Source organism: Corythoichthys intestinalis, chromosome 10 (assembly GCF_030265065.1).
Source record: "Corythoichthys intestinalis isolate RoL2023-P3 chromosome 10, ASM3026506v1, whole genome shotgun sequence".
NCBI lineage: Eukaryota > Metazoa > Chordata > Actinopteri > Syngnathiformes > Syngnathidae > Corythoichthys > Corythoichthys intestinalis.
The window spans coordinates 40,114,658-40,135,206 of record NC_080404.1 but is presented as its reverse complement, the minus strand read 5'-3'; the positions used below and the strand labels follow the sequence as shown (position 1 = coordinate 40,135,206).

Below are 20,549 nucleotides of genomic sequence, written 5' to 3'. Positions count from 1 at the left end.
TCAGCAAACTGTGCGGGCTTTCTTGTGTACCGTCTTCAGAAGAGGCTTCCTCCTGGGGTGACAGCCATGCACACCAATTTGATGTAAAGTGTGGCGTATGGTCTGAGCACTAACAGGCTGACCCCCCACCTCTTCAATCTCTGCAGCAATGCTGACAGCACTCCTGTAACGAGTCACATGACATTTTGGAGGGAAAATGACAAGCAGTACTCAATTTTGTTGCCAGGGGTTTTTATTTATTATTGGCTGTATTTTGAGTTATTTTGAAGGGAAAATACATGAACTCTAGTACATAAGCTGCACACAGACTACTTTTCATTGTGTCAAAGTGTCATTTTGTCAGTGTTGTCCCATGAAAACATAAACTTAAATATCTGCAGAAATACGAGGGGTGTACTCACTTTTGTGATACACTGTATATGGACATAAATACAACAGCTTTGATTTTGTGTGACGCACTGCCAATAACTCATCATTGATATGCATGGTTTACCTAAATTATATAACTATCCAGGACAGTTGGGGTAGTGGGCGGGGTGGGTTGTTTTGTGTTTCCTTTATGCTTTTGTTTTTCATTTGTATTATTATTTTGTTTGGAATTTTCTGTTCCTCTGTGTACATTAAAATTTGAATAACAATATTTGAAAGAAGAAAAAAAGAAAAAACAAAGATCTATTGCCCACACTAGACGTCCAATCTATTTTGACTGGGAGGGGCGAATAAATGAACGTTCATTCACTCCTCCTAAAATGGATTAGACGTCTAACGATGTGACAAGTTAATTTGGTTGCCATTGTCGGTAATAGACGTCTATTGTCATTAATGTTTTTAGAATAAGTTTTACTAACTACCACAGCACATACTTTGTGAATATGATATGGTATTGCAATGAATAAGTTAAACTGTCAAAGTTATGTAACAAATGATGTTTTGAAGTATATCTGTCGTTGTTAGGCAACAAAGGGTCATGACAAAGGGCAATTGCTCATATTTTCATTTGTGTGTCAAAGGGCTCTTTTGTCACAGCATGCCCACTTTGCACTTTGCTGCAGAGGCCTTGAATGTGGGCCTGTTTGTTGCGATGAGCACATCGGGACAGTGCTGGAGGCAAGCCAAGTCTTTTGGAGCGAAGCTTTAATTGTTGTAGAGTCGAATTATAAAGGCCACGACTACAATGAGGCTTTGCAGCTCACTGAATAGGCACTTTGTTCTGATGACAAAATTCAGAGGTTGTGGGAGAATCTTTTATTTCTTCCTTTTTCCGGGGATATCAGCATGTTGACCGAAACGAAAACACTCCCCTCTTCGGGTTTTGATCGTTAATTAGCTAGATGTGTTTGCTATTGTTGGTGCACTGACTGTCAAATATATCTGGACTTTTTGCAGGTATCTGCGCAAGCCAGATGAATGGAGGATTGGCTGAGGGAGGTGGTAACGTCACAGCTGAATTCAATCCTGTAAACCACAGCCACTGCCAGGTAAGTTAGTGTGATTTAGATTACTGTCCATTTTTTTAATTACCGTATTTTCAGGACTGTAAATCACACTTTTTTTTTCATTGTTTTGCTAGATCTGCGACTTGTAGTATAGATTCATTGTGTTGTGAATTATAGAATTATAGTGTTGCACCAATATCATTTTTCTGCTCCAGATTCAGATTCCTCTGTGTGGTCTTGGCAGATACCAGTGCTGTATCAATACATTTTTTGAAAACATATACAATTTTTTTTTCCCTTTTAGTACTAAATTACTGCATACTCAAATGTAAAATAATTGCTATCATTGTCTGGTCAGACACCGCTTAATAACCTTTGTGTCTACTTGGTATGGACGACGACAAATAAATGACCTCATCTAAAACGCGAAACTTAAAATGCTCATAAAAGCCAAAATATTGTTGTTTTGGTTGTTTGTTTAAATTAATATCAAGCCTGATGCTCATATTAAGTCCACAGTCTGTGCCGTTATACCACATTAGCTTATGGTAATCACTTACGCTAGCAGAGACAAATTTGTTAGCTTTCTTCCAGTTCTCCCTCCTTGTAGTCAAGCCAACAACTTTATTAATGCTCATGTCAATGTCAGTGCATACAAACTTTAAATGAGACGAGACGAGAGTATGACAAAACCAGTGTTCTGCCAAAATGTGCTACACCGACAAAACGTGCTAAAGAGGCGAATTTGACACCCAAAGTACTACTGTGAGCTTTCAGCTTGTTTTGTTTAATGCATACAGACAGAATATACTAAAGACACCTTAAGAAAATACTTAAACGTCATAATATTAAATAAGGGTGGCTTAAATACGCTACGTGACTAATGTGGTAAACAGATCAACAATCTGCTTTAAAGCTACCACAAGAAAACACAATGCTTAAAAGTATGAGAGGGAAACACATGCAAAAAGTATTTTGAGGCAACGAAAAGGTAATAAAAGACTGAATAAAACACAAATAGTAAGTACTAATCGCTTTTAACCCATGTGCTGTCCCATGTGTTGTACGTCTCGCCGCATAGAAGGAATTGCAGTACACCGGTAGAGTTTGTTTAGTGACGGTGACAAACTACGTCATCACCTCGAGCGTCCATTGCACGCACAAAACATGGCGCCATCTGCAGGTCAAAACATGTACTAAATATTATAGTTTTTTAAATCAATGGCAATATTTTATGTGTTTTTAATAACACATTTTAGTAAAAGAGAACAATTGTGGCTTATTAAAGCCTACAAGTCTTTAAGTCCGAGGTTCCCTTTAAATCTTGACAGGTATTACTGTTCAACACATACATTTATCCATCATTTAAAGTATTGCCTCATACATTGAAAATAAAACTGCAAAATAAGCACACTGAACAACACTTACCGGAATAAAAACTCTCAAAGGCTCAGAAATCCCATTTATTTTTGCTCTTCTTTCTTCTGTTGCTTCTTCAGTGTTTGTAATTGTTGGCCATCTTGGGAAAGGCGACCAGTAGTTGGAAACTACCGTATTGGCCAGAATAAAAGACGGTGTTTTTTGCATTGAAATAAGACTTTAAAAAAGGGGGTCGTCTTATATTCGCGGTCTAGACGTTATACCCATTCACGACACTATGGCGCCAGATATCATTGAAGCGATGTTCTGTCATTACAGATCTCAGCTACTCTCAAGTTTAACAAGTTTGCATTATTTTATTGCAATGTTTTTCCTTATTCAGATTTGTTTCAAGACTACAGTTACAGTTAGACTTCACTTAGATGGTTAATGCAGTTATTGCAGTTTTGTTGATTTATCACAATAGATTGGTTTATTTACATTTCAAAAACCAGAAGCCATTCATTTACGAGTGTGATTGCGCTTTAGTTTACATATTTAAATGTTCAGATATTAAGATTTGAATGAGGCTATAACATGCTTTTTCTCTCAAATATATTGTTATAAACATTTGTTTCTGATGTACTGTAATTATTTTCTGTATAAAAATTAATTAGGTGTTCAAAAAGTATTTTTTCAAACTTGAGTCTTGAAAAAGAGGGGGTCGTCTTATAATCAGGGCTGTCTTCTATTCGGGCCAATACGGTAATGCTCCAAGAGTAAATAATGTGCAGTATCAGCACATTATTTCTACTAGTACTAGCTGATACCGACAGCTGCATTTTAATGCTGTATCGGGCCCCTCCAATAATTGTATCTGTATTGGTGCAACACTACTATTTAACCTATTTATTTAGCCTGTTGTTTTGTATTTTATTACTATAAAGTATATCTGTACTCTCTGATAAAATCGAATTCCCCCCCCAAAAAGTGACTATGTTCCCACCGCAGAGCGTGATGCCCGTTTCAAGATTTTTTGTTAAATCCGCTATTTTTGTGTAGACTTTCATATTACGCAAACATATGTAAGTGTGAAGGGAACGCTTTCACGTCACACGTGTTGCAGTATTTACGGAAGGTCTTCGGGAGGTTCCAGCCATCATGCTTTCTTGGCAGTTTTTAAGGATTTTACGCTACTGGAGCCAACATTTTTTTAGCCTGATAGATTCTCGTGCAGTATCAAGAAGTAAACTGTATTTTTGGTGTCTTTATTTCTCGCTCACCACTTATTTATTTTGTCGAACAGTGGTGATATCGTGTATTTCACTTGATAATGACGTATAGTTGGGAAGTGTACTGATGATCGTTCATAGTGCGGAGGCAGGCCCTCCAAATGCTATCCATGTATATATAGTTACCTAACAATAGCAACACTATGTTCATAGGTAGCATAGGCATGTAAAAATGTATTTCATGTTGTTGTTAGTTCTTCCCCTCTTCTGTCTGCTTCCTTCCTTTCTGTCCCCCCATAACACCTTCCCGTTCGCTGCTTTCTCCTTATGAATAAAACATAATGAACAACCACAATGGGAGTACAGTGATCCCTCATTTTTCACAGTTAATGGGGACCAGAACCCGCCGCGATAAGGGAAAAACCGCGAAGTAGCAACCCCAACTCCCCCCCAATTTTTTTTTTTTTTTTTTTTTTGTGTGCTCAATGCATTCAGAATTAGCATTGGAAAGAGATACATATAAGACATGTTTTGTCACTTTTTTCCCAAAGTATAATTTAAAAAAAAAACAAAAAAACATTCGTATATATATATATATATATATATATATATATATATATATATATATATATATATATATATATATAATCATTAGGATATGTTTTAAACATGTTACTCTCCCAAATTATTTTCAAACAAGAAAAAAGTAGAAAAATGCTTGTCTTTATTAAATGCTTCATTGAGTGAGTCGACTCAAATCTGCTCAAGATGCTCACTTACACCACAATGAGTTGCCACAGCAACTGTTTACCAAGTAAAACGATGATTGACGCATGCAGCGTTTTGAAGCTTTGGCATCCAAAGATCTGTGGCAAGATCAAACATTAAACGTCTGTCAATCATTGTTAACTTTAATAAGCAACTCCAGTGCACTGCCTGACCAACAAAAAGCAGCAGGAGGGAGAGTCAGACCACGTTGATCGACTCAGGGTGGCTCATCTGTATTTATTTATTTTTTTAATTGAAAAAAATATGCAATGGACTGAGGGTGCGAAGTTTGAAGCGCAAAGTAGCGAGGGATCACTGTATATCAAACTACCATGTGATACATTAAAACTATTCAGACCATAAGGACACTCAAATTCCTGTTCTTCGTGTCTAAGCAGCTGAACAGGACAGGTTAAAAAAAAAAAGGGGGGTGGGGCATCCACATATGAGTCCCAGGTCAGAGTCGAAAACATTGGAATTGGACTGTTCATACTGCATAAAAATGTCAGATACATATGAACGTAGCCTTGTCGTCTGAAAAATACTGTATAAAGTCATTTGAATGTGTGTCAAATTGGCACTAATATGGTTTGTGTTTTGTGTCAATTTCAGGCCAATTCACCAGAAAGTATAAAAGAAAATCAGGCTCCAGCTACATGTGACAAAAACAATTGTTTCCCATCATCCCCCAGCTCCATCTATCCATGCACTAGCACAGTTAATCCCACAATAGTTTTGCTGCAACACAACAGAGGTGAGTCAAGCCTGTATCAGAGTTGGGGTTTCAACATTTTAACCAAGCTTTTATCTATGTCCGTCACTTTATTTGTGTGAACTTTGATTGTCCGCTTGCTTCGTCGTTCTGTGTGCTGCTCCTAACCAGTGCTTCCACTTTGTTACGTTGTTTTCCTGTCACATGTCGTCACCCTGGCTTCGTCTTTATCATTCTCCCACAACAGAGCAGAAAAAGCATCTTTCTCACTTGAAAGGTATGCTCTGGGATTTGCTGATTTGCTAATATTGTTGTCATTTTATTACGATAAAAGTTGTTGTCTTATACTTACAAAATCATATTTGACCAGTAGAACTGCAATATAAGGTGCATAATTTTGATTAGAGGTAATGTCCCATTTCATTCTTTATTTATTTATTTATTTTGATTAATTGAAGTTTTGATGGACAACTCACAAAATCAAGTTATTGCCGAAAACTCAAAATTCAAAGTAAGCTCTACTTATGTTGAGTCAGTGAAACTCAACAATGTCGGTAAACTGGATTTATGTTAAGTAATCTGAACTCAAAACTTTAAGTAAACTGGACTTCCATGAAGTAGTCTGAACTAGTGTTGCACCAAAACCAGGTAAAATGATGTCATCAGTATCAGGAAGTACTAAGAAAAAATGTGCCGATGCTCTGGAATAATGTACTCATTGAAAACTAGTTCCATCTACTTTTCGCTCTTCCCAAACTAATGATAGACGTGTGGCATCCAGTTATCCTTTAACTGTGAATTTAAATGAGTTTGTAATTAGTAGACGTCCAATCCATTTGAAGTGTGTGTGTGGGGGGGGGGAGTTGACAGCAAATGAACGTTCAGTCATTCTTCCATTCCTCCCACTTTAAAAGGATTAGACATCGACCGCCATTCATGGCAGCCAAAGAGTTTAGCATTGTCTGACCAAGCTATGATGGAATTACCGTACTTTACATTTAGTAAGTAGCCTTAATTAGCCTATGCAGAAATTTAGTATTAAAAGGAAAATATGTGTGAAAGTGGCATCAGACGATACCACACCTGGGTATCGGTATTGGTGCAACACTAGTCTGAATACATATCTTTAAGGAAACTGGTTTTAAGTTCGAGTACATACATAATACAATGATCCGAGTGGGAGTTGAACCTAGATTAAAGACAGCGTAATGCATCGTCAACTGAGGCCATGTTCACATATAGCAGGGCTTTTTGAAAACGAGTATTTTGCCCCGTCAAGAAAAAAACCTCAACCTCCACACCGCCTCGTTTTTAGTAAAAATATCATCCACACACAATCGCATAGGTGCGGTTTTTTTTGTTTGTTTGTTTGTTTTTTGTTTTTTTACATATGGCAGAAAACACTCAGGTGACTTGAAGTTCCGCTCTGAGAACCCCAATTTGGCCAAACTCAAAATTGTCCGATATGCATGTGTGATACATCATTAGAAAGCTTAAATCTCAATTTTCTGGGGGAAGAAAAATTTTGAGCAGGAGGGCATTTTTAAAAGAATTTTTTTTTAAACCGCAAAATCCTATCTGGAGGTGAGAGCACGCGAGAGCAGAATTACAGACGCCATGACTTTAATGAGATATTATCGTGTGGTTACCTTGTTTCGATCCAAAAACTCCACGTTGCATGTATCACTGAGTGTCAAGACACAGCTGTGAATGGCCACAGCTGGATTTTTTTAGGATTTTATGGGGGAAACATGGACATGGAAACAAGGAGTGGTCGAGATTTTCTTTTTCATATATTTACCCTTTTAAATTTATTTATTTTACCCTTTGTTTTTTTTCAAATTTTCTTTGTCTGGATTGATTATTTATCATCTAACATATCGAAGAAAATGCGACAGTAACAAAAAAAAATACAATTAAGCGATAGTTATGAGGTAGATATCCGTGACTTTTATACTGACACCATTTTTTTCATTGTGACGTAATTTGTTTAAAAGTTTAAAATATGCAAGTGAATTATTTTTTAAAGTCTTTTTTTTTTAAACGAAATATTAGACATCAATTAATGATTCTAAGCTAAAAATGACAGATATTTTGAATAATAAATTTAATTAAATACCTCCGTTTTATGGCTGAGTTGAAACAAAAGCGGTTGAGCGACGTCTGTAAACAGGGGTTTTCAGGGTAAAACGGTCCAATTAAAAATAGTTCAGGGGCTTAATGCGCGATGAATCTGCTATGGCAGCATATAGACATATTGTTCTATCAAACACAACAGTTGTTTTGGCTTAAAATACAGCAGTTTCTTTTAAAGAGGAGTGCAAGAGCAGAAACTGCTTCTTCAGTCTTGTCTGTGTTTTCCGCCATATATTTTGATGTGTATTCAAGCACAGAGTAAATGACAAAGGCTAGGTTTACAATGCAGGTCTTAAGGTCTAAAGATCTTTGTTTTTTGGGCATGCCCATTCAGACTGCCTTTGCCCATTGAGCCCGTTTAAGTATTACGCATGCGCGCTAACTCGCTGTCCGACACGTGCTGGGCAAACTGACCCGCGTGCACAGAAGCGTCAAAACAAATGACTACACGTGCTGGCTGTACGTCATTCCAGGGTGATTATATTTTGATTTCCATAAAGAAGACATAAATAACAGACATTAATAATCCCTGTTTCGTCTTATATTCAAAGATCATATGGATTGATAGCATGCATGCACTGAACGTGCATGACGCACACACATACGGACAGTTTGCCCCGACTCTCAGCCCTGTAAGCAATCTTGAAAAGAAAGCCGAGCATTTTCATGCTTATTCACCCCCCCACCCGCCATTTTATTTTTTTCATGACTGTTGTCAAGCCCGCCTCTTCGCTAAAAGCCGCGTTCAAGCTAGGCACTAATGTACAGCTACATCACTACCGTAGCGCCCTGTCTCTTTCGCTCCTTGCTGACGTAATTGCTGCGTCATTCCGATTTGGGGGGGGGGGACTTGACAATTAAGACCGCAGCCACATTCTAGAAAAATGTGGCACAGATAGGGTTTTAACCACATACCAAAGTGACCTAGATCGGATTTGAAATGGTCCACTTTTATGCGACTTTTCCTGTTCAGACCGTCAAGTTAATGCCTCACTCAAGTCGGAAAAACACGAAAAAATCATATTGGAGCATTAAGACCTGCGGTATGAACCTAGCCATAAAGTAAAATGTTTTAACGATCGTATTTTGTCTCCTTAGCCCTTGCCTTGTGAGATGTTTGTGAACCGTTAGCATGTTAGCACAGGTTGAAATCGCGCAAGGTCGCATATGTGTTTATATGTGCATTTTATAGGTCACTGGTCCCCAACCACCGGGCTGCGGACCAGTACAGATCCGTGGCGCATTTGCTACCGGGCCGCAGAGAAATAAATAATTTGTTAACGACTGCAATCTGGCCTGTGGCTCTTGACACATCAGTATCACCGTCTACTCTATAGACCCCAATCACGTGACCTCACAACTCCGCCCCCCTGACTGGTGTCGCCATATTGTCCGTCAGCTCATCGTGTTTACATATTACCGCTACGTACATTCCTCCTATTACTGCGTGTTTTTCAGCTTGTCAAAGCAATCACCGCCTAGTAAATGAACCCAAAAACCTTCCTGACAATCGTTAACATTGGTTAATTAAAATGGTGAAGGCATGTGTGGCGGTTGGTTGCAGTAACAGAGAAGATAAACGGTCATTTTAGTAGTTGCTGTGTGTCCATTGTTAAAAAGGCAAATCTCGAAAGCAGCACGGTTTGTTTATCTCGGTCCATGATGCGTTTGTGTCGACAGCCGTTAGACAGCGGCGAAAACATCAATATGATGCCAACACGATCGCAGACATCATCAGACGGAGACTACGAAGCTCGTCGCCACGGTCGCGCAGCAAGACGGTGAGCGCTACAGCAGGTGTTGTGCCGAAAAATAGCCGCACTGCGTGAAATGTCCCCCCTGACAGGAGCGCCCACACGGAAACGACTTTCTTGTACCATGAACATGTATTATTTTACTCTGCTTGAACTAATAAATGTCATACCTGTGTGATTGTCATTGGGATATGGTCGTGAAAACCTGTAGACAAATACATTTCTGTTCAAAGATGGTTATGTGTCCCAGTCCACGATTTGTTCCTAAAATACAGTACTAATATTTTGTGTAATTTAATTATTTAAAACTGATCTTACAGTCGTAAATCCATTACTGTAATTCGTCCATGAAATAAAGCGTTATAAATAAGCGCTCCCGTCAGGGGGGACACCTCACGCGGGGCAGCTATTTTTCGGCACACACCGGCCCGTTGTCGATCAAGTTTCATTTTACAATCGTGACAACGGTGACGCTCAGCTGACCAAATGTCGGTTTATATTCGGGCCGGTGCCGATTTTGGGTACCCAACTCCTCATTGTGACATAAACTGGAGTATGATTGGAAATTTTGTGGTCTCAGGACGAGCTCTGACGCACGGGACGGGGCCGGACGCGAGTAAAAACATCGGTTTGGGCATCAAATATGGATCTGGTGACTGGATCGACCGAAGCTTTTCCAAATAACAGCTTTTATGCAACTCATCCAATGAATTTACAGCGTCTGAAAGCAGCGGAGCTTCCATAATTTGCAAGTGGATCCACCTTTAGAAACTACGATCAATGACAATACGGACACACAATGACGGACAATATGGCGGCACAATACAGTGATCATGTGATTTTGTGACGTTGGTGATTGGGGTCTATAGACTAATCAGAGTAAAGATTTGTATAGCTCGCCATCTAGTGGTTGGCCGCACTTACTAGGGTGTTTGCACACCTATAGCAGCCCAGCACCAGTCAATGTAAAGAGTAACTTTAGCTGCTGTTGTCTGTGTGCTGCGGGTGGCAATGTGTTTGGACAGCTTTTTTACGAGGAAAAGGCTACCTGCTAAGCCAGACGAGGAGCCTGCAACCAAGTCCATTCTGCATAATATGTGGCTAAAAGCTAGCAAACGAGGTGACAAAAGTGAATGCACGTAGAGCATCAAACCTCATGGCGAACCGTATATCTAAAGCTAAGAAACCTTTCACGATTGGATAAGAACTCATTACGCTTGCGACCACAGATATTTGCCGACAAAGTTTAGGGAGAAACGTCTCTCTTAAAAAAAGGTCGATTCAGTGTATGGTGAGTGACATTTTCCCTGCACTTAATGTCGTCTTATTCTATATTTACTGGTTTTCTGCCACACATTGCCGGTCCGTGAAAAAAAGGCCCACATTACACCGGTCCGTGGTGCAAAAAAGTTTGGGGACCACTGATATAGGTCTTTGGTACATTCGCGATGTATATGTGATATTGTAAGATTCCAATCATCCGTGAGTGTTAGCGCAGTACCTGAATGTATATACACAGGTCACACATATGACGTTTGAACTTTTTTTGTCGCAAGCAGTGACGTTTCGGCTGTTAAAAAAAAAAAACAATCCTCCGGTTGAACACATGTCGATGCATCAAATGCAGAATTCGCAAATCTTCACTTTGGTCAGAGTTTTTTTGAAACCCTCGTTTTAATGCCAAAAATGCGCGTCTACATGTAGATGACGGATCAAACCTGAGAAAAAGTTCTTCTTTTTGTGAGATTCCCTGCTACATGTAGTCATGGCCTTAGCTAAACAGCCTAGATAACTATGTTAAAGTAAGCGCACTCTTTTGAAGGCATTAGGTGTGAGGCTAGGGCTAAGTTAAAAAAAACTTAACATTCCAAATTCACGTATCTTAACATTTCAAGTTCACACAACTTTTAAAGTTTTGCTTACTCAGAAAACATTTGCACCAAAACTTGATTATCCAAATTAACACAACTCATTTTATCAAGTTAACAGTTTTAACATGCTAAAATGAGTTACAAATACTCATAATATCAAGTTACTGGGGAAAAAAACCTAATAATTAGAGTTGTCACCTTAAAATCCAAAATTATACCCTAATTTATGGAAATTTGTTCTTTTTTCCCCCACAGTGTAATAATCAAAGAGCCCATGCATCAATGTCATGGGACAAGGTGACAAAACATTGCAATACTACAGCCATACTAATAACAATAATTAACATTGTGATAGTTAAACTTGAAGGAAAGGAATCATTCAGGGAATGTTTTAAGAAATATTATGTTAGCGCTCAGGAGGCTAGTCCAAGTAGCTAATATTATGTCAAATTAGTCAAAATGGCATATCAGACCATATTGTTATAGGTTTATTTTGCTCTATCAGGTTTGACTTGTCCTATAATTATCATGGCCTTCTGTTTCTTGGGTTACAGACCCCACCCCAGAAAGAGACAAAAGCCCTGATCCTGGGAGAGACTTGGTCAGTTCACTTGCAGACATGGATGGCAAAAGGCAGCGACTGTCGCTGCACTCCCCCGTTCTCAGTCCACTCAACAGGCCCATTGTACCAGTACGGGTAAGTAATAACATCAAGACCCATTTACCTTCAAATGTATACATTGAGAAAAAAATATAAGAACATTGTTATCAATGCTGAAATATTATAGATTTTCTTTATCAGCCTTGTTCATGCTTTTTCAGACCACTGAAAAATCCAAAGACTGGTACAAGACAATGTTCAAGCAGATTCATAAGATACCAGGTAAGAAACTATTTGAACTCTGTCAGCTAATAACATGAATTGGTCATGTTTCACCGTTTCACGTCTTGTCTCCGAACACTGTTTGTGCGAATGCGTGTGTTAATGTCACACTGTGGTGTGTCTCTCCATCACTTCACCCAGAGCCTATTGAGGAAAACCCATACCGCCCTACCTACATATTCCCTGAAAACTATGACATTCACGTGAAATCAAAAGGTATCTTTTGGTAAAACTTTACTGTCAATGGCTTTACTAATCCCCAACCATATAGGTTTTACGTATTACTACGCTTTACCTGTCTCACCTAACTTTATAATATAACGCCCGTCAACTTCAAAGCTTATCTGTAGTACCTTTTTCATATCAACACGTACCACCCAGCCAGTTGTATTGTGTTAGTCAAACACAAACATTCTAAGATGATTGAATATATTGTTCAAAAAGCCATCTTGTGTCACTTTACTTACAATAACAATTTAATATATTAATAGATTTATTTGCATCTGCTATGTTTTATCAAATATCACCAATTCTTTTCTAACGCAATAACACCAAAATTGAAACATTTTGCCATGCCTTTCTAATTGATACAGTCTGTGTTAACTTTTTTTTTTTTTTTTTTTACCTGGATAAAATTTGGGTTTACGTGTAAACCTGGGTAAGGATCGTGTGTTCGGTTTTTGCACCGCATACTCGACAATACCACCGTCTAAATTTATGTACAGTGTTTTGGAAAAGAGTCCTTCATGCATACTAGGGGTCCCCAAACTTTTTCCTGTGAGGGCCACATAACTTTTCCCTTTTCTGATGAGGGGCCGGGGTCAGTTTGTAACAGAAAAAGTGTGATGATTGCAGGAGTGCCTAAATGTAAACATTTATTGTTTTTCAGAAAGCCACAATCAAATAACCCTTTCTGGATTCTTCACGGGAAAAAAAGAGTAAATAAAATAAAAATAATAATATAATATAAAAATAATAAATGATAATAACACTATTAATTAAATAGATAATAACCAAATAACCCTCTCTGAGTTCTTCTTCTTTTGTTCTTCTTTGTTCTTCTTCTTTTGTTCTTCTTCTATTGTTCAGGGGGCCGGACCAAATGTGGAGGCGGGCCGTATCCGGCCCGCGGGCCGTAGTTTGGGGACCCCTGATGTATACACTCAGTAGACACAAGCTTCACAAGGTGCAAAAGAATATCTTTAATGAAATAGTGAATAAATAAATTTTTAAAAATTCAACCCTCTTGAGAATTTAATTGACACTGGAGTTATTGTGATCAGTTGGAAATCGCCATTATTCTGCCAGATGTTTTGTTTTGTTTTCTTTTCTTTTCTTTTCTTTTCTTTTCTTTTCTTTTCTTTTCTTTTCTTTTCTTTTCTTTTCTTTTCTTTTCTTTTCTTTTCTTTTCTTTTCTTTTCTTTGTATAAATAGGGTGATCTAAAAAGAATGTGCCAAAATCATCACGCATTTATTCATTTTAAAATCATTGAAATAGACAGAATTATTAATTTATTATAAATAAATTAATTTATTTAAATAATTTATTAATAATTTAACAAGAAATTCAATGACAATCGAAAGTCTTTTTAACAAGTAAGTAATTTTAACAAATTAAAAGTCATACTGGCTTGATGTTGGTGGTGGTCACATTGAGCACTTGTAAAGCATGAAATAAAAACGCGAAGTTACATATAATACTTGTATCCAGCTAGTTATTAATTGTTTTATTTTTTATTTTTTTAATATGCCACAATGGTTTTGGCACAATCTTTTTGAATCACCCTGTATTTGTTTTTGTTTTTTTTCCCATTCGAGCCAATCATTGCCCCCTATGTAAGATGACGTGCTATAGCATGCTAGTGTAAAGTGTAGTCGCAAATAAAACAAGTGAAATCTTTACATATGATACGTAAAAACAGAAGTGAGGGATTTGAAACTATTCTATATTTCTAAAACTATTTTAATACTTTCTAATACAATAACATGCGTGTGTGCATGTGGTACCTTGTACATGTAGTGTAGTATTTTCCCCGCTAGGTGATGCTACGGGCTTGTTTTGTATGTCAATGGTAACAGTCAGTTAAAATTCCCATTATAAAGTATTTACTACTACTACTTACCTTGCTATATACAGTAAAACAGTATTTCAACCCCAAAAAAAAAAAAAAGGTGGTTACCCGCTGTGTGTTTTATGTCAATTCTGTGAACATAACTCATCCATACATTTCTTATACAACTTTTCTCACCAGGATCACTGGTAAGTTGAACAGTAGCATTGTACCAATACCATTCTTTGCCTCCCGATTGCGAAACCCACCTGTGTGGCACCAACCGATGCCAATACTCTGCGGGTGTAGATCTGGTCTCAGCATTGGTACACTGAAAAAAAAAAACTGGTGGATTTACTTGATAATATCATTGAAACAATTTGCACTTACTTTTGTTAAGTAATTTGTACTGCTTGCAATATTAAGTTCAGTTCACAAGCAGTAAAATTTACTGCTTGTGACGAGCAGTCAATTTTACTGCTCGTGAACTGAACTGCTTACTGCTTGCTTGAACTACTACAAAAACAAAAAACAAAAAAAGCAGTGGATTTACTTGATAAAATCCTAAGAAGTAAATTTTACTGCTTGTGAACTGAACTTAATATTGGAAGCAGTACAATTTACTTAATTAAAGTAAGTGCAAATTGTTATAATTTTTAATTTTATCAAGTAAATCCACCAGTTATTTTTTTCAGTGTAGGGATAGCATAACTTTCATGTACACTTTTTGCTAGGGACAGGACATTAATAGGACCAAAGAGATTGAGTGAATGGTGGTCAGGGCTTCATTTCTCACGAATATGAACCTAATTAATTGATAGGCTAAATGATCAATGCAAAATAAATCTGTATTGACTTATACTAACTTTCATGTGTATTGGGTCAGGTGATACACCATTCGATTCAAACCTTTGTTTTCAAAACCTACTAAAGAAACATTTTGAAAACCTCCCGAATAAACGTCTGGATTTTATAGGCAAATTTAAATTGCAATATTTGAACATAACTTCAATTACATTAACATACACAATAAATACTAACTTGTTTATAATCCCTTAACTCTCCAGGAATGCAAAAAAAAAAAAAAAAAAAAAAGCATTTGTCTTAAGACCACTCAACATTTGTCGAAATGAATGAATTAATTAAATAAAACTGAAAAAACTTCTTAGTTGAGCTATAACAAAAATAAATAAAAATGGAGCCTTCCTTCAGGTAAAACACTACTGCATTTGACCACAAGCACAGCCAAACTCAACAAAAAATAGAAACTCTTTACCTCGATTATGAATGATTAACGTATCATTTTCTGAAAAAAATATCTGTTTCGGCTGCAAATAAAATTCATTTAAATAAAATAATGTAGAAAAAAATATTTTAAATAAATGAGCAAGTCATGCGTGCGTTTGAGGGAAAAAATGGACTGGCACATTCAGCAAGTGAAATGGGTAAATTTAAGTCTGAACATCATTAAAATAATTCACTTCATAATGGTAGGGTCGATGCTATCCCTAGAGTGAGACAGTCTAAATGACCTACATAGATAATCCAAATAAGGTTGCTTAAAAGTTGGTGGGAACAATTTAAGCATCCCGAAAAGTTGCTAGTGTTGTCCTTACAGTCCCTATGCTTTGCCTCACCCTTGGGATAAACCCTTGGGGACAAAAAAATAATAATAATAATAATCATAAAAATGATTTTTCTACTAAAATTACTGCATACTCACTTGAATCTAAAGTAATTGTTATGGCTTAATGTTCATTCGCTGCCACCCTCCCACTTCAAATTGGACATCTTCTCCCAATAAATTAAAAAGTGCATATTGCACAGCATCGGCACATTATTTCTTAGTACTCCCATATATCAATGATGTCATTTTAGTGTCGTATCGATAACGGCACTAGTATTGGTATCGGTGCAACACTACTGAACACCCTGAACTGGCCACTGGTCAAACCTATTAATATTCATATTTATTTATAAAATCTCTAAGTGTGACAGTTTTTGCCTCACCAGCAACTGCGCTACTCTCGCGATGATGCTCATTGATTCTTGGATCCAACTTTAGCCCAGTAATGCATCAGTATAGTGCTGCGCATTGACACTCTTTGATTGCATTTGGTGAAACGGTGCTACTTAATCGTGTGCACTGTGCAGAATGCAGGAAAATGCTGAAAACAATGTTTCAGTGCCTTGTGAATTATTTATTTGCCTTTTTAAAATTCGGTCATAAATAAAGAACACTTACAGATGATTGATTAATTCATTTTAATGTATTCTTGTGCTACAGAGAATGGTCCAAACCCCTTTAGCTACTTGGAAGATGGTAAGTTTGCAAATTGATTGACTAACCTCACTTCTGGTATTAATAGAAGTAAAGGTGTGGTATTTAGATACTTCATGTATTGTTTTCCTAGTAAAAGGTGTGCCAAGATCTCAGAGTGATGCAAATGTTGGTTCAAGAGCGAGGTCAGTGCCAGTGCCAACACGGTCCTCATCACTCAAGCCTTCTGCTAAGAGGTTAGTGACCTCCATCTGTAATGTGTATTATCATTATAATTTCGACTCTGAGACTTAGATCAGTCAGTAAGGAGAAATATGGATACTGTTTAATTGAAAATCAAGTATTTTAATATTTACTTACATTGAATACACTCAGCAACCAACAACAAAAATCTTGAGTATGCTCCTTTAACCTTTTATAGGGCAATCATTTAACTCTTGCGCCATCAATGGCAGCATTGACGGCGCGAGAAGTCCAATCCGTTTTGAATGGGATTGGACGTCGAGTGCCGTCATTGTCACTGAAACATGAGCAGTCACAGCCTGTTCTGTCAGTTCAAATAAATTGGACCTCTTATTGTGAATGAGCTAAACAGAGGTAGTCCCTGGTTACGAACGAGTTCCGTTCCTACGCTGGTGACCTAACTCGAATTTCCACGTAAGTCGGAATTAACCCTTTAAGTACACCAATTATCTCTCTCACAATAACTATCCAAATAACATGTACAATATCTGATATTGATAAAATCAAGTAAAAAATCAGATAGATAGATTCTGTATTCTGTATATTACTTCCTTCTGGTAACACTGATCACACCATTGTTGTTCTTATAAGTGACATTTATTTGTCACCGTCAAACTATGAACACACTATACAGTAAGAAATACAATAATGACAAAGAGCGTACAATTCTTTAAAGTAAATCAATAGAGACATATTTGCTTACAAAATTTACCTCAATGGCAGCACAATAATACTGAGGGAAATAAGGTCCAAATCTTGGGCAATTCAACAAGGAAAACGTCAATTAAGGGCACCTGTACAGCGGTGAAAACGAATGCTGCTCAATAAGCTAGCACGCTAATAGCGAGCTAACAGGGGAGGCAGTGCTGAACTTGTAAATCATACGGTGCCGATGTAGGTTCACTATCCTCTTCCCCTCACCATCCACTCGCTCTCGCTATATGATTGGCCGAAGAGTCGAAATGCTCTCCCGTGAAATGCCTGTTTAAAAATGTTCCCGTTGTTACTTCTTGCATTCGCTTAAAAGTGCCCATTTAAAAAGGAAAAGCGATGGATGATACTACACACAGAGCGTATTATTAACAAATGTTAAAGTTGTATAATCATATAGCGAGAATAAGGAACGTCACTGACAAGCGCAGGCCCCCGCGAGGATAGTGCGCCTACACCGGAACACAAAGTATATATGACAGCACAGGGATGACGGCATGGGGACAGGTCCCGGAACATATGCAGAAAATGGTGCTGAAAGCAAAACGCAAATGCCCACTTGCCATGCTGTGGGACTTTCCTTTTTTTCTTTCTTTTCTATGTGTTTTTCTGACTCAAATTTGAACCATCTTCCTTCTTTTTGAAAAAAGACAGTAAATGCAACTGTCTTTATGGCATGTTGAAATATCGTTTGATCCTGGCTGCTTGCTCCCCAGATGCTGCAAATTTCAAGTTTTTTTTTTTTTCTTTTTAATGTCAGAGGCGTGATTTGTTGGTCCAGCTTTTCAGTGCATCAACAAATCTCCGACTCTTTCAAATGACATTAAATTTTTATAAACAACATGCAATTCTTGGGATTTGTTGTGTAAATGAATTTATGCATATTATTATTTTATTTTATACTGTAATGTCAGTAACTAAGTGTGATATTCTGATATATTGTTTTTCGAAGCACCCTGAAATGCACGCAACGTTACTGTTGTTTTGTTCACGTGATGCGGGAATGCGATAGAGAAGCACAGCTTGCTGAGAGCCCCAAGCTGTGTTCGACTGTTAGCCCCATGTGTTAATAAAGAAACAAAGTTGTCAGCACATCGTGTGTTCGATACCTTTGTCAATAAAAAGCTCAAAACAAGACACTATGTACGATCCGTTTAAGAGACGCTGGGACTGGAGTGCTGTGAGTAGTAGGAAGCGAGGGGGAGACGAGCGGGAAGCAAAGGTTCGCGGTCGAATGTGGCGCCAGTCCGCTGTTATTTTGTTTATTGTTTTCTTATTGTTGCCACAATAAAGTGGAGAAAGCCATCAATGACTCCTCTCCTTTCCCCTTCATATTTTCCCCTTTATATATTATTATTATTTTATATGCACGAGAGGTGCCGGATCTGCCCAAATAAGTCCCAGAACACAGGGAGGCCAAAATCAAGAGGTGCCGGATCTTGTTCCGGCAAGATTCGGCTCAAATTAACCCCTGAGAGGAGGGCATCACCGAGCCCACGCCCTTTACAGTTTTTCTGCTTTCGTGAAATGTTAACTGGCGTTCACCCCCTCTTCCAAACGCGTGAAAGCAATGCTCGAAACTTAATAGAAAATAGCGCTGGCGTGACATCAAACAAGTCCGAGTGCCACAAAGGAAAACGGACTAGAAATACTGTACACTGTAGTATAATGAAATACCAGCTATGCATAGTAATTACTGTAGAGATCAACCATATAGGTGAATTAGACCTAATAAACAACAAAATTAAATGACAAATAAAATAGTGTACTTACCATCAATGCTGAGAGTTGGCGGACGAGATGCTGTTGCGCAACTTAAGCTACAACTACTATGACATTGACCCCCCCCCCCCCCAAAAAAAAGAAAAAGACTTAAAATAACCAGGGTGTACAGTTCCTGTTCATTTGTAATTTTATTGGCATTGTAATTTGCGAGGTACGGTATTTATTCAGCAGTTTTGTATAATTACACGTAGTATGCAGTGTTTTAGTGTGGTATTCTGTTTTAGAAAGCTCCTTCTGTCCATGTTGATCATAATCCGTAATATGGGTCCTATGAAATTGTGCAGATGTACCTAATGTTGTGTCTTGTACATTAGATTACACTGGGCACGAATCTTTAAAAATCAATTGCCTTAGCCTGACAGCTCCTTTTGATTAATTCTGAGTGCAGAATCCAAAACTGATCTCAACTCGAGTTTTTTCTCCACAGCTTACCTAAATAGGTACTGTTATGTTGTCACCACATGCTCACAACTAGCCATATCCCTTGTAAAAACAAACTATTGTTAAATAAACATTTTATTCATATTTTTTTTCATATTTAATATATATCAATATATCCAACCATCCATCCATCATCTTCCGCTTGCTCCGGGGTCGAGTCGCGGGGGCAGCAGCTTTAACAGGAAAGCCCAGACTTGAGACTTCCCTCTGCCCAGCCACTTTAACCAGCTCCTCCGGCAGGATCCCAAGGCGTTCCCAGGCCAGCCGAGAGACATAGTCTCTCCAGCGTGTCCTGGGTCGACACCGGAGCCTCCCACAGGTGGGACATGCCCGGAACACCTCTCAAGGGAGGCTTCCAGGAGGCATCCGAAACAGATGCCCGAGCCACCTCATCTGGTTCCTCTCAACACAGAGGAGTAGCGGCTCGACGCCAAGTCCCTCCCGGATGACCGAGCTTCTCAACCTATCTCTAAGGGAGAGTACAGACACCCTGCGGAGGAAACTCATTTCGGCTGTTTGTATCCGGGATCTTGTTCTTTCGGTCACGACCCACAGCTCGTGACCATAGGTAAGGATAGGAACGTGGATCGACTGGTATAAAGACAGCTTCGCTTTTTGGCTCAGCTCCTTCTTCACGACAACGGACCGGTGCAGAGTCCGCATTACTGCAGTCGCTGCACCGATCCGCCTGTCAATCTCCCGCTCCCTCCTACCCTCACTCGAGAACAAGACCCCAAGATACTTGAACTCCTCCACTAGGGGCAAGATCTCATCCCCGACCCAGAGAGGGCACTCCACCCTTTTCCGACTGAGGAACATGGTCTCTGTTTTGGAGGGCTTTCATCCCAACCGATTCATACTCGACTGCAAACTGCACCAGTGAGAG

The 20,549-nt window shown here is 38.4% G+C and overlaps 1 protein-coding gene across 12 annotated transcripts in view; it reads left to right on the top strand.

The window, feature by feature from the left end:
• Positions 1-20,549, top strand: part of LOC130923491 (sorbin and SH3 domain-containing protein 1) — a 117,844-nt gene that overhangs the window by 30,759 nt on the left and 66,536 nt on the right. For 8 of the 12 annotated variants that reach the window (XM_057849236.1, XM_057849240.1, XM_057849233.1 and 5 more), the window contains 8 exons: positions 1,387-1,478; positions 5,408-5,549; positions 5,755-5,784; positions 11,823-11,965; positions 12,091-12,151; positions 12,293-12,367; positions 16,490-16,525; positions 16,617-16,719. In XM_057849236.1, the coding sequence (XP_057705219.1) occupies positions 1,387-1,478; positions 5,408-5,549; positions 5,755-5,784; positions 11,823-11,965; positions 12,091-12,151; positions 12,293-12,367; positions 16,490-16,525; positions 16,617-16,719 (682 nt within the window). The remainder of the gene's footprint in view (positions 1-1,386; positions 1,479-5,407; positions 5,550-5,754; positions 5,785-11,822; positions 11,966-12,090; positions 12,152-12,292; positions 12,368-16,489; positions 16,526-16,616; positions 16,720-20,549) is intronic. The other 4 variants (XM_057849235.1, XM_057849238.1, XM_057849239.1 and 1 more) reach the window with 4 other exon arrangements.